This window comes from Lycorma delicatula, chromosome 1 (assembly GCF_047948215.1).
Source record: "Lycorma delicatula isolate Av1 chromosome 1, ASM4794821v1, whole genome shotgun sequence".
Classification (NCBI taxonomy): Eukaryota; Metazoa; Arthropoda; class Insecta; order Hemiptera; family Fulgoridae; genus Lycorma; species Lycorma delicatula.
This window is the reverse complement of record NC_134455.1, coordinates 248,179,468-248,194,832: the sequence shown is the minus strand read 5'-3', so window position 1 is coordinate 248,194,832 and position 15,365 is coordinate 248,179,468. Positions and strand designations below refer to the sequence as shown.

At 28.9% G+C, this 15,365-nt stretch overlaps 1 protein-coding gene across 1 annotated transcript in view; it reads left to right on the top strand.

Moving 5' to 3' along the window:
* The first annotated feature begins 362 nt into the window (after nucleotides 1–362).
* Sema2a (Semaphorin 2a) overlaps nucleotides 363–15,365 on the top strand; it is a 567,293-nt gene continuing 552,290 nt past the window's right edge. The window contains exon 1 of the mRNA XM_075354839.1: nucleotides 363–605. Within this exon, the coding sequence (XP_075210954.1) occupies nucleotides 443–605 (163 nt within the window). The 5' untranslated portion in view covers nucleotides 363–442. The remainder of the gene's footprint in view (nucleotides 606–15,365) is intronic.

Below are 15,365 nucleotides of genomic sequence, written 5' to 3'. Positions count from 1 at the left end.
AACAATGGAAACAATATTTATTCTTGGATAGCGGTAGAAAGTGAAAGAATAAACTCCTGGCTTGTAAATGTCTAGAATAACTGAGAAATAAAAATAATTAGAATAAAGCCGTAGCTGGCGACGCCATCTGAACTCTAACTCCACCTCCACTACGTATTCACCTCGCTCGGTGTTTTAACTGTAGCCATCTGTCTGCCCTTTCTGCTTAGAGGCGTAGTGGGAAGAAGGGAGGCGGAAATAACCGAGTATAACCGACGAGTAACGATTTAGTAGACAGCTGCACAAAGCGTGTACGCCAGCTCAAAGCTTTGTGCTTGCGTTCTAACGGAATTGTAGTCAGTCGTTGCCGAACCGTTGGTGAATGTATAGGTTGGGTGTGTTGCGGTATCCGTGCACGTGTTATGTTACGTGAAATCGGCTCGGAAAGTTTTTTATTTACATCATGTTAGCCTGCTTATTACGTTTAGGCCTTCTGGTGGCTGTATTAAGTCATCTAGGTGTACTTTCACAAAGTTCAATTGATATGCAGGATTATGGGAACCATTGGACGTCGTACTATGAAAAGCCATGCTGCGTTTCTCAGAGACACCTTCGACATCATAAAGGTATTTCTTAAAACAGCACAGTATAATCGATCAGTTTTATTCATTCATGAAACTTCATATAAAGTAAAAGTTGGCTGTGTATACACATTCAAAATGTCTGCTGGAATGACATGTCTAATCGAATGCTTGTTATTCAGTTCTTTTCGCTGTATTTTATTTATAGATACCATGCGAAGTCACAGTTACTCAACTGTTTCGTACTAATAAATACGTAAACGAAAATATTTAATCTTATTTCCGTTTCTTTAATATCTATCGCTAAATGATAAAACTTTCAACTAAAATATATATACACACACACAAAAAACAACAGGTATTGGTGAATCATTCCCCTCTCCATGTATATATCCCAAGCAGCCATATTCGAAATTTTTAGTAGTTAGACAACATGAAATATAATTTGCCGTTTCGCGTAGCTGCGTAATAAAAACAATTTGCTTCAATTATTTTTTATTTTACTTTTATCATTTTTAATTATTATCTTGTGTCCGATATTCACTAAATTAAAAGTTGTGAAAAAAATTGTATAATATATCTTCCACTGAAGTACGGAAAGAAGTATACCAAGCGTGATTCTTCAGCGTACTACTAAGGACTTAAATTTTACACTGTTATTTTCTTTGTTGTATTTGATAAATCATCTTAAAGTCTAAAATAACTGAAGACCAAGTTATTGAAAATTAAATTAAAAGGTTAATTGTTTGCAAAAGCAGTATCATTCTTTGCTGATCAGATTTCAAATTATATTAATTAATTAAAAAATTCTGAACGGTTAATTCTTTGCTCATATGCGTGTGCATAACTTGCTGTTGCTTTTTTTCAATTATTGTCTTTAATTGATTGTCAATTATTATTATTGCCTTAAATCAGTCCCCTTCAACTGACAAATTAGTTAATTTATCGTTAACGATTTTATTTATTTTTATGTAGTTGCATCATTAATATTTCATATTATTATAATTTTTAAATTTTATTAAGGACGCTAATCGCTTTTGTATATTATTTGTTAATTCGTTTTTATTTATTTGTATCTTTTTAGTTAATTCAACATTTTTCGCCACAGGTTCTCTTAATCCTTCTTGGTAAATTCTGGAGAAGTTAATTTTTTCCGTGAAATATAAAAAATTGTCATTCCTATCGCGATCTCAATGTAATGTATAACTACGTTTTGATCTGGATAAAGCGTTTACTTATTTGTTAGTTGGCCGATTTGTACAAATTATTCCTACTATCTTCTTGGTTACCTACTAAATGGTTTATTTGGCAGGTATTATTTATTTTTTGTTTTAAATATTACTATTATAGTTTATTAAGTTCAGTACATTGCCAATCCGTGCTGTGGTAGTTGTAATAGTAATTAGAGATTTTTTTTAAATTTAAGTAGTGTTTTATAACCGATGACACTAGCTGTGCGGTAATGCAGTTAGCTACAGTCGTGTAACAATTAATTAATTTGAACTTATATCTAAAATATTTATTTATTACTCTCTTCATATCGATCATAAACAGTATTTTCCATTTGGATTCAGTTACTATAATACTATATCCTTTTATTATTATCACCTCTAATTTGTAACAAAATAAAATTTGTTATTTTTAATATTTATTTTTTTCTTTTGTTTTCCCAGTAAAATAATATCGAGAATACAATATATTTATTTAATTACGTTTTTATTTTTAAAAAAGTACGTGTATTAAGGACTAAATAAATTTAATAATATTTAAAACTAATTATTAAAGATGATTCATGATTCAAGTTCATATTTACATTTTTTTTATTTTTTAGTCGTTGATGAGAGTTATGACCAGATATTTTGAAGCGTCACTAATTTTAAAAATAAACTTCATTGTAGAATAATATTTTACGTATTTATTGTTTGTTATTGGCTAACAAAATTTAATGTAACTATTTCAAGTGTTTGTATGACGTTTCATAAGAATTCATTACGCATTTCCTATGTAAAAACGATTGTCAAAATCAGACGATTAACACTGAATATCGATAATACAGTAAGCTGTTAATTGATAAAAAAGTTGTATGAAAAAATTAAAATAAAATTAAAAACGTTTTGAGATAGTTTCAAGAAAACCTTGTCTTGTAAACCAAAATTCTAATAAATTCATCAGAACAATTAAAATTTAACATTTTCGTGTTTTTTTATTTTTCATTTTGACATTGTTATTTGTGTATTTTATAATTTTAGTTTAAATGTGGTATTTCTGTATTTAAAAACTAATGTTAACTTTAATATATTAAATGTTAACCCAAATGATAATTTTTAATATTAAAATTTGAAAGTTTCCGCTATAATGGGTGGAAATGAAGTTAAATTAACTTCATTGAGGTTCACATTGAAGCTAATTCCGATTACATTTACCCTAGTTACAATGAGATGAGGCTACCGCAATGTTTGTCCTGTAAGTAACTATAGAGAACTTGAAACGCAACAACGATTTTAGTATTCTGATTTTAAGTGGTGTAGAAATTTTTTTTGGTTGATATTTCGGACGACAAAATAAGCACATTATTGATGTATATTGTTTTATAATTGGAGTAATTGATCTCTATAAAAAAGATATAATATTTTTTGAGACTTATTTGTTTTAAGATTATTTAAAAAAAAAAATAAATTCTCATTTAACTATTACTTAGTTTTTCTCTCTTTACCTCTACATTGAGCGCTTTGTAAAGATCTCTGCTTTGACAGAACGTGTGAATGTGAAAATTTCTGGTTAAAAAAAATGGTACTTACGTATTAACGCCACCGCAGCTACAGCTTTATTTAAAATTGAGTATTTATTTTATTGAGTCTCTTTAGTAATCTTAAGAAATGGTTATTTATATTTATTTATTTTATAAATATAATTTAACCTACACTCGCTAACCTTGACTAATTAACACCGTAATTTTTTGAGTATTTATTTAATAATTTCAGTAATTATGGCAATTATTTATTATATAAATAACAATAATTACTGAATTTATTAAATAAATACTCAAAATATTACGGTGTTAATTAGTCAAGGTTAGCGAGCGTAGGTAAAGTTTGGTTAAATTATATTTATAAAATAAATAAAGAGACTGTTTTGAATCTATGTTAAACTCTATATCGGCCCATTTTCCACCGAAATCCGATTGACTACTTTGTTTTTAAATAAAGCTGTAGCTGCGGTGGCGTAAATACGTAAGTACCAAAAAAATAGTTAAGAAATATAAAATCTATGGCGAGATTTGCTATCTGAGTCTCCTATATAAGGTTTTAATTCTAATTTAGATTAAAATTTTATTATTATTATTATTATTATTGTGTAATCAGAAGAAATAAAACCAAAGATGAAAAGGAAAACCAAAGAACAGCTCCAGGAAATTTGCAGAAGAGCAAAAACAAGCACTTTCGGAAAGAATGAAAAAGTACTGGAAACAACGGAAAGAAGAGAAGAGAAAAGGAAAGGTGATCTAAAAAAGAAGAATAGTAATCTTTATGTAAAAAAAGTAAGCATGTTTTCGATTCGAATTTTCCGTGTTTATATTTTCCACATGTCATATAATATTTCCATCTTCATGCCTGATCTTTACGAAAGTCTAAAGTCTCAACATAGAGTAAAGAAGGAAAAATTTGAAATTTGGTTGAAAAGGAAAAAGGTTGTAAGTAAATGAATATTTATTTTTTTATAAATATGTTCTGCCGCTAGGATGTAATTTGTTAGACTGTTTTTATTAATATGAAAGATTAATTTTTCATGTATACTAATTTTTTTGTTTTATCGGGTGCGTCTATGTTCTGAATGTTTTTACTTTTCATTTTGACATTGCTATTTATGTCTTGTAATCTTGTTTATAACTTTAGTTCAAATCGGGTACTTCTCAGTATAAAAATTAATCTGTTTGCCATTAGTTTATAGTATTCGTTCTATTAGTATCTACTATATAATATCTATAGCACTTTTAAATATCATTGCAATCGATTGACTAGAGAATTTGATCGTTCTTAGACCATGTTAATCTTATCGAGGTAATTTTGTTGCGTAATTCGCAGAATAAGTGAAATTTTATTGATAATAAATTGAAAATAACATTAATACATATTAATAACATTGAATATTGTTATGCCTTCTAATCGCTTATTATTGTATAACATATGTTGCTTCAAATTCAGATCATTTTCCTATTGTCTGCTTTGTTTTTGTAACATATTAACAAGAGTATTGAGTAGTTAATGTGTAAGCGTTCATTTAGTTAGGATTTAAAGATTGTGATCAATTAATCTGTGAAATTTTATTTCGTAATTGTTACTTGCTAAATGCACTATTGACAAAATATGCCAACTTTGTTACAAAGTGCTCGACGATTACTGAAAAGTAAGTAAAAAATTTCGGATTTTATGTTCTTGTATATAATTTAGAAAAAAATTATCTCCAACGACTATTAATGAAAAAAAAAAAAAATATTGCTTATACGACCACGGTTCTAGCTCGCGCATTTTTTGACAATATTTATTTATGACTGAGATCAGATTTATGAGTTTATTAGCTGCGAGATCACATGATTGTTATAAACAAAAGATTTCTTTAGAGTCGCAATATTTTTATCGCTCAAACCAGTCATAGCGGTAGACAAATATTCATAAGCTTTTTCGTTTGATATCGGTGTCGACAGCCTAGTATTCAAACCAAAAATCAGCTGTTAACACGTTCGCTGCGGTACGGCTCGTATATGTGCCGTAATAGAGGTAGTTGCTGTGTGCTTGTCTTAGTTTGCGTAATTTCAGTACAGTGCTGTACGGTAAGTTTTTTAACTCAACTCTTGTATTGTACGGGCCTTATTGTTACCGTATTGTAATTACGACTGTGCATTACGGGACATAATGTGCCGTATATAATGAATATTTTATTTCTCTTTAAAACTAAAAATATTTTTTTAAATTATTTTATAGTCTACGATATCTCTCTGAAAACATGTGAATTAATTCCAGTTAGACAGTTCTTTTTTACATATTCCTATTTAGCGTCTATTCGTAGTAATTGTAAGGGGTAATTTTGCTGGATTGTTCCGTGACGGCATCATTTCTTTTATTAAAATGACGGCAAATTTTCTATAAAAAATTTTTTTATTGTAATTTATAATGGTATATAATTAATTTATGGTATTAATTTGATAAAGATGAAAAATAAAATTAAGAATTTCAAATTATGTAAATGTTAAAATTCGATATTATGAATTTATAAAACTTTTAATCACAATGACATCATCACGAAATAATATTTGTTGAAAAAAATAATTAGGTCAAAAGTAAATCAATTATTTAATAATTTGGATGATGTTAAGTAAGCGTATAAAACATTTTATGTGAAGCGATTCAGACCGATTTATATGGTAATAAATTTTATGTTTTGTCCAGTGTTTATATTAGTAATATGTACATTTGAATGGATGTTTTTTAAAAAAAAATATTTCAACATATATTTCATTTTGAAATAAGATGACAAATCAAATCAGCGAGTAATGGATTAGGAGACGTAATATAATAATTAATCTAATTTATAAATAAAAACCAGCATTTATAAGATTTAGTAATATTATGAATGTTTTATTGAACAACTTGTGATAAAAATTTATGAAAAGAAAATCAAATTATCAGAAAGAGATAAAAACAGCGTGATATGCGGTACGTTACAAATGTATACCGAACGAAAATCCAAGGTTAAATAGTCCAGCATATAGAGTAAATCCGTAAAAAAAAACACGCGCACAGTACAGAACCTCAAGACGAGCTACTATGAGCCGTAACGCATAGTAGGTAATTACTACAAGTCATCATAGTTGCCCGTACAGCAAGAAGGTCAAGTTCCGTATTCTATCTGCCGCAGCAAATGTGTTAAACTATTGATTTACAAAGACCATTTTACCATTAGACCAACCTGGTCAGTTTAATATATATATATATATATATATATCGAAAGAAATAGACAAAATAAATATATATATATATATATATATATATACTGAGAGAGAGAGAAAATATATATATTACTGAACGAAAATTGTTGAACAACTACGAGTAATATATAGTAAAAGGAATAACAAACATAGTTCCACGGTCAAATTTATGAATTTTTGTTCAAGCACAAAAAGCAATTTATGGATTCCGAGTTTGCAATCTGAATCCATAAATTGCGGTGTGCTATCAGAACAGTGATTTGTATACACACAATAAATCATTCGTGGGTCTAATGCCGTTTCTTGTATTATATCAACGAACATTTTCTAATTATTAAGATAACGTCATCTTCCTGTTAGCAAAAACATGTCAATGATAAATTTGTTTTCACATGTCGTTATAGAAATTATTGAGGCTGTTGCAGTTTTTTTCTATATAATTATTAAGTTTTTTTTTTTTTTTTTTTAATAACGTTCTCAGTTTTAAGTAGTACTTTTAATACTTTTTTTTAATATACTTATACTAAATATAAGTATTAAGGCTTAAAAATATATTAAATTAAGATTCATACTCATTAATTCTTCCAAGTAAATTAGGTGTAATAAACATTAGATTGTGTCTAATAAGATTGCAATACCGTACGTACTTTATAACATCACGAATGATCATTAAATACCAGATCCTACTTTTTAACTATATTGCGCCTCCCAAGTAATTTTTAAAATTGGAAAAGAAAGTTTGGTGATAAGAGGATAGGTCGTATAATGAAGTTTTTGTCATTTGAAAACTAATAATGCATTTTTAATGAATAATAATGAATCATATTTAATTAAATTTTTTTCAGAATTTCGTACTTGTACTAAAATAATAATAAATAGTTATTATAAGTTAATTTTTTAAATTATTTAAGTATTAAAAACATTAAAGAAAGTAAAAAGAAAAATTACAATCGACGATATGTTACTAAACGCTTATCGTCGATAATTTAGAATCTAATAATCTCTCAAAATTTCATTTTCTTAAACTACAAATTTTTCTTTATTTATTTATTCCTAATTTACGAAAGTTTTTATTTAGTTACTCTTTATACACACGTGTGCGTGTATGTATATATATATATATATATATATACTATACAGAGTAAGTAAAAAATATGAACGTCCTCAATAACTTGAAAATCGTTCAAGATAGAATACTGTGACTTTCAGGATAAGGTATCGGTCAACTACTTTACCTTTTGACGAGCATACTTCGTACGAGTTGTGTTATATCCCATTAAAGTGTTTCATCACTACATTCCTAGTTTTTTTTATGAGAATTTATTGTGATCGGTTGGCTAATTGATTTTGTGTTCGTAAGCACATTCGTATGCCACTTCTGTTATTTTTGTAAGTCAATTTTGATTTTTCCTTTTTTGTAATTGTCTTTTATTGAATTAATTCTTTCAGTGTTATGTGCTAACATTGCTATCAACATGCCACTTTGTGAACAGGAGAGGATCACACTTTTAATGATGAGGGGCTTTGGTGATAGAGATTAGTCGTATAATGAGGTTTTTGTCTTTTGAAAAGTAAGGTGAAGCACTTACAAAGTTTCGATTACTTTTTATTTATGTTTTGTCCTGTAATACGTTAAAAAACTCATTTTGGTATCGGTTTCAGCTTCTCGGATAATAAATGCATTAAAGTAAGTTGCCGAATAGGAAAGTGACGAACGCTTTAAATTCGTCGGTTGACGACTACGACTTGTGGAACTTATTTTATTATCTTTCTGTTTCACGATACGAGTAGTCTTGTTGCAGGATGTAGGTGGGTGTGGCATGATTGTATCGAGGTGAGTGTGAGTGTGGATGTACGTGCTCGTACCCAAGGTAATCCAATAAAATGTGTTGGAAATTGGTATTTACTGAATAGTAGTTCAGCCATTATCTGTTTCCGTTGATGTGATTCTAGGGAATAAATATTTGCCAAAATAGGTACATTTTATGAAATTGCGACGTCAGTTATTGACAACTACACGTATTCACAAAATAGATCAGGATATGATCCACAGTCTTTGCGATATAAATTTCCTTCAATCCCCAAGGACAGGAAATCTATTGCGTTTCTTACTGTCAGGTCTGTTTTAAATAAATTAAAATTTCTCTTAGTATCTTTAATTTTATAGTTTCTTTTTAGTATTGTAATTTATTATTATAATTCTGATTATTTTGTAAACCTTTTAAAATTGAGATTAAATTTAAAAAAAATTAAATATTAAAAACTCAGCTGAGCATGAATAAGTTGGATAAAAAAACGACTAAAATCAATTAAAAGAGATTAATAATCATTTACAATTCCTCCATTACTTATTCGATTAGTCTTCTTTAGGAAATTTAATTATGAATTATTTAGTTTTGGTGATCAATAGTATATAGATTGTACTTCGTTTATTTTGTTGGCGCTCTAATGCATCAGTTCTCTGTGCATTGAAATCGTAAAAAACTAGCTTATGGAAGTAATACGGTGTCTGTACAGTTCCAAATAACTGTATCGGTCACATACATACAGGTGAACTAATCGCACACAGGCACAGCATCGTTCCTTTTCTTGATTAACTCTGCTCTTATCGGATCAGAACGTTTTTTATCTTAACGTATGGCATATTTTATCGTGAATTTTTCATGAATTCAAGATATTTTTAAAATAATTACTTTTTACTATAATCTAGTGAAAAGATTTCTTCCGTATCATGTTCCGTTCAACAATAAGAAATTATTTAATTACGGGAATATTTAATGAAAATGAACACGCTTAGTTTCATATATAAAATATTGTCTGTATGTAGTCTTAGTATAGGAAACTACACTTATGAACATAAAAGAAGTAATTTTTAAAAGAATTTTACCATTAATCTAGAGAACCGTAGAGAACCGAAATATAAACTCCAAACATTATTACTGTTAAAAACTCTGATGTGGAGAACACATGACTTTCTTATTGACTACTAAATTACATACACACATTTTTTTATAATGAAAAGTACATAAAATTTTATTTCATTAATAACTTCTAATATTTTTTCATATTTTTTTTTTTATATTGTTATTATTCAATTATTTATTGGAACTTTTTTTTACAGAGGTTAAAAATTATTATTAATTAATCAATATATTTCAATAAAAAAAAAGTTAAAAAAAGAGATGAAATCAGATTTGAACCGTTGTGCCTTCCCCTTGCAAGATCCAAATATTCCATTAATTAAAACTTTATTTGGCTATAACTCTGGAACGAGTGAAAATAAGTACCACTTATGATATAACGTTAAAAGGCTTTCAATGACGGCTTGTTACTGCAATTAAGAAAAGTCCAAAATCCAGATTTTTGGATTTTGTGCTTTTTATGGACACTTTTTGTTCAGTCGATTGCAATCAAAAGGGGAGGTGCACAACTAGATGTTACAACAGTCCTAAATACAAATTTTCAACATCCTACGGCTAATCGTTTTTGAGTTAATGCGAGATACATATGTACATAGGTACTTACGTGCGTACGGACGTCACGCCGAAACTAGTCAAAATGGATTCAGGGATGGTCAAAATAGATATTTCCGATGAAATCTGATACCGAAATTTTTCGCGATCACATTCTTCCTTTACTTCGTACAAGGAAGTAAAAAAGTAAAGCTATCTAAACAATATAATAACACAGTTTATCAAATTGTATTCTGTTACAATTGATATTGGGAATTATTAATATGTGGGTGGAATTACAGCTTTTTTCTTGTAATAATAAAAAAAAAAGGTTTGTTGTTTAATATAGGTCGTGTGTTTATTTTTTATTTTATTTAGCTCGTTTACTTTTACAAATTTTCTCATTAAGTTTATCAAAACGAATGCATCAATATTTTCTTTTGTTAAATGTGATCGAAAGAACAATGAAATAAAATGTAGTCGATAAATATATAAATTGCGCGAATAGAATGAGAAAAATATGCACAGATACTTATTTACATAAACCCATATTTTAACAGTTTTTGTGTGTTTCAATTGCAGATTAATTTTGGTTAAGAAATAGAAAAAAGAATTGCAGTTCTTTTGTTTGTTTTCTAAAAAAATTATCAATATTAAATTGCGCAGATCAATAGAAAAGTGATTGGGAAATCTCAGCGGCAAAGATGTAGTGCGCCAATTGTCGGCAACAGCATGAAACAGCGGTCGGAGTCAACTCTGTTGTCAGAAAGTATTCAAGAAAAAAGGTTTCCTTTACCTTACGGTGTCATGAATGTAGAACCTTTTTTAAATTTTGCTTCTATACCTTATCTGTTCTTAAGAATAAGACAGAGCCCGTGATATTTGAAGATAGATGAACGATTCAGATCATGAAAAATCCTGATGAACGCTATCATTTAAGATCGGATGAAGGGCATCCATTCGCGATGTCAATTTACAATATTTTATGTTTTCTAATTTATCAATTCATGAATTTTTTCGTTTGGTGAGGGATAGCCAATCATTCTCATTGGGACTGACTTTAAGCAAATAGGTTTTAATTATTTCTCGAGTATTACGATAAATAGAGACCGGGGAAGATTATTCGCACTAAAAAATAACTTTTTTTAATTTTTTATTTCTTGACATTTTGAAGTTTCCGAACTTACAATCAAAAAAACTTTTGTGTGTTTGTATGAATATTATTTGGCCTCATATATGTACATCAGAAACTGTTTGCTTGCTTACAACAACAAAATTTGGTTTTGTTAACTTTCGTATTTCGGAATAGATTTATTTTTACTTTTTTTTTTAAATAGAATGAAGGGTGGAAACATAGTAATAGGTGCTTCTCTAAAAGGAGTTTGGATTGGAACAACCCTCGTTGCGCGTTTTACTAGGACGTAACTTCGAGTAGGGTTGAAAAATAATAAAAGGAGGTTATTGTATTTTTCTTTATTTTGTCTACATTTTTTAAAGATAAGTTTGTGTAATGAGGTAAAATTGTATAGCTTAACAAAAACGTATTGGGGAATAAAATAAAAATTCATCCTCGATTTTTTACCGTTATTATGAAGTTAGTTTCTTAGCTTCAAACTCTTCGACAAAGATTTATTGCGGCTACTAAAACTTAATTGGAGATGTAAAGTTTAAAGAATATAGTATATTACAAATAGCCGATTAACTTAATCTGTTCCTCAGTATCTTTTTCTTTATTGTATTTGTCAGTAGTGTAGAGTTAGTACATGTAAATAATTTCTCATCTTAATTGTTACACAATTTTTGAAAGAAAATAAAATTATTTTTAAATTCAAAAAATATATTTATATTTTATTATTATTATTTTTATTTTTATTTCTAAACCGTTACTAGACGTATTAGTTCACTGAATTATTTGATTCATTTTGGTTATCTACTCGAAGGCTGCTTTAATTTTTCAAATGTGAAGATTAACTGTAAATATTAAGCTACGATAGCAGTGTTCCAGTAAGCCAGGCTGATTCTAAGTTACTGCAATAGAGTTTGAGTGGGTAAAATAGATAAAAACAAAGCCGCTGAACGTTACGTGGAAGTTTTGGCTCTACCTCATGTACTGACTTCATCCGATATTTTGACAATTATCATATTGCATACGACGAAGGATTAAGTTAAAAACCTCGTACGACATCTGCACAGTTATTAAAAACACGGTCCTTTTAAAGTTGGTTTTTCCAGCAGAATTTATCTTTTTATTTTTTCCGTCTCTTGCATCTGCTATTAAAGAAAAATAGTATTTATATACTTCAAGTTCATTTTCCAGTTACGTTGTCTTTGATAGGCCAGGTTTCATTATAAAAAATTGCCTTTCGGAGGAGGTATTTTCGTATATTTTTTCTTGTACGACGTTCAAGAGTTTAAATAAATAAAATCGTTATTTTCGTTCCCGAGTTTACTTATACGGTTTAATTATGTAATTTTTGCCAAGAAATGGAGTAGGTTAATTTACATTTCACTTAAAAAAAAGTTAAATCTTGATGTGACCCAGTAATATATTATTATGTTTTATTGTACGTTCATTTGTATTCATTAAAGATAAGTGTTTGCTAACACGCAGACTGTAATGGAAATTAGCCGTGCTTTCAATTAAAACAGATGAAAAGGTTTCAGGGCATACGTTAATTTGTCAATGCCCTGGCTTCCAGGTTCAAGCCGAGTTACATTATGTTTTATTAAAATACGAACACAAAACTGAATATGTGTCAGTAAAAGTCGAGAAGATGTACGTCTCCTACTGTGTTTCTTGATTTTTTGTTAATGCAGAAAAAAAATAGTTTTTTTTTTCAAAGAAATTTAACACTTATGTACGGTATCGATCTCATTCAATTTTTTTTTTTTAAAACAAAAGTCGTTTTAAGTTGTACCTTTTCGGTAGCAGTTGAATAAATTTCTGCTATTTAAACATTTGTAGCTATGTATATTCTTTTTTAAATGCGATATTCTCTTCTCAATTTTGTTATTGTGAAAAGTTCTGTTCTATTTATTGAAGTATTTTTTTTACAGTGTACTGGATGATATATTTATTAATATTGGAAAACCTGTTAATATTTAATATAATTAATTATGTTTCTTTAATGTTTATCGTTACAAACCACCCTTTACATAAAATTTCAGGTGTTTTCATGTTATTGTTTTCTGTGCTTTTATAAGAATAACTTTTATCTCCTAGTAGATGATTTGCTTAGTGTGTTTTAAACTGACTGTACATTTTACGAAGTTGTCAGTTGAGGAATAATGGTGTTTGCTGTTACTTGCATTTTACTTTATTATATTGTCTTGGACATGTTAATCTTATAAAACATTTTGCCGGATTGTAATAGTGTGTTTTAGTGTGTCGACGATTTGATAACATTATATATGTGGGGATGGGATGAAGGTTATTTTTCCTGTGGTCGGTTGGTTGTAGATAAGAGTTTTATTTAAAACGGGTTTCTTTTAATGCGGTTTGCTCAGGCTCTTTAAAATAAAAATGAATTTCGAGTTTTAAGACGTTGTATACAGAAAGCTTTCGGAAATGTATCTAATTTTATAATTACTAATTCGTAGCCATTTATAATAATACATGATTATATATTTTTGATATTATTGTTGAGATAATATCCGCCTTGTTGTAGTATTTGGTTGGATAATTACTTTATGTATTTACGGTTGGTTCATATAATAAATAAATAAAGGTATCACTTCATAATTTGATATGATCCTTTAGTATTTGAATGAATAATACAAGATTATGTATAAGTGTATTTAAATGCTTTTAATGATTTCATAAATGAAACATTGTTAAAGAATATATATTATATTAAATTTTTTAAGTTTGTACGTTGAGTGTATGAAGATTGATGGTAGAAGGCTGGAAGAAAACTTGACTGAATGTAGCAGTAATGGGAAGAATCGTGAAGGTGTCGTTCCTTCGATTCGATCCCTTATACTGAACGAAAGAATCGTGAATCGGTTTGCGGGATAAACCGATTCTGTTTACGGTTCCAAACAAAGAATTGGATAGGCGATAGAAAACAAAATCTTTCTCGGTTACGATTCGATTCGATTCATAGCAATCTTTCTTAAGAAGTCGAATGAGAGCTGAAAAGAGAAGAATCGAAGACATTTAGTAGGTATGCATCAATTGAATCGAACAGGAATGTGAAGAGAGATGAACCGTTAAACTTGGGTCAAGAAAAGAAAGAGAGCATGCGCATTAGAGTTTACAATACTGGTAGTGGGGGCAAAGAAAAGAATCGTTGAATCGGACGAACGAATTTTTTTTACGAATCCTTTCTGAGAATCAAAACGAAAGAATCGATTCCTGAAAAAGAACTGTTTGACCCACCACTAGAATGTAGTGCGACGCTTATATAGTGTGTACGGAGCCGCTGAATCGTCAGGAGCCGAGTGCATCCGAAAGGAGCGTATGAACTACGGAGCCGAGTGCAGCCGACAGGAGCCGAATTTGAACTGATAGAAACACTTTTAAAATTTCAAGTACTTCTTAAATAGATTTTTAGTAACATGCACTGAATCCGAACATATTGACCTCCAAATTATAATATGATGTTTTTTATGGTATTAAAATGAAATGTTACAGTAAAAATATTAAATGATAATAATGTTTGATTAGTAATCCATAATTATATAATGTAGTTACTGAATGAATAAATTATATAATATATAATCTGAATGCGTATTACAAATTAGTTAATTAAGTTATTAATGCTAATACAGTGTTTATGAGTATGTTAACAATCATAATTTTTGCAAGTCTCTGGACCTCTGCCCGCTATGACGAATCATAATTGGACAGATAGAAAAGAATTTGTTTGCGGTAGTGTTAGTACATCACTATAACCGATGCAGCTTTGGTCTTGGCGTAAATGTTTTGATTGTGGCCTTAAATCTTGATAGCGATTACGTTTATTGTTACTATCAATATTATCATCATTTGTATTAATATTAAGATTCGTGTTTGGTACACTCGATTTCCTTTGTTGTGAATGGAAAGTTTTTGTTGGCATCAGTAGGATTTTGTAAAATCAAATCGTTCTTTTTTTAAGGTTATAAAGGATATTCGCCTTTCATATACCATATATGTTTATGCTTCGTTGAGGAATATTCTCTGGAAATAACTTACGCGATATATTTTGATAAATACTGTCATCTCGTTGTTCGACAGATAATTATGATTATCATCGATAATTGAATGATCTGGTTTATTCGTAGAATATTGTTTATTATTATTGTTGTAAAATTGTTTGATCGATATCTTAGAGTGTGGTTTCTCAGTAATAAGATGTCTTTCGACGTTCGACCGTTGTCTGATCT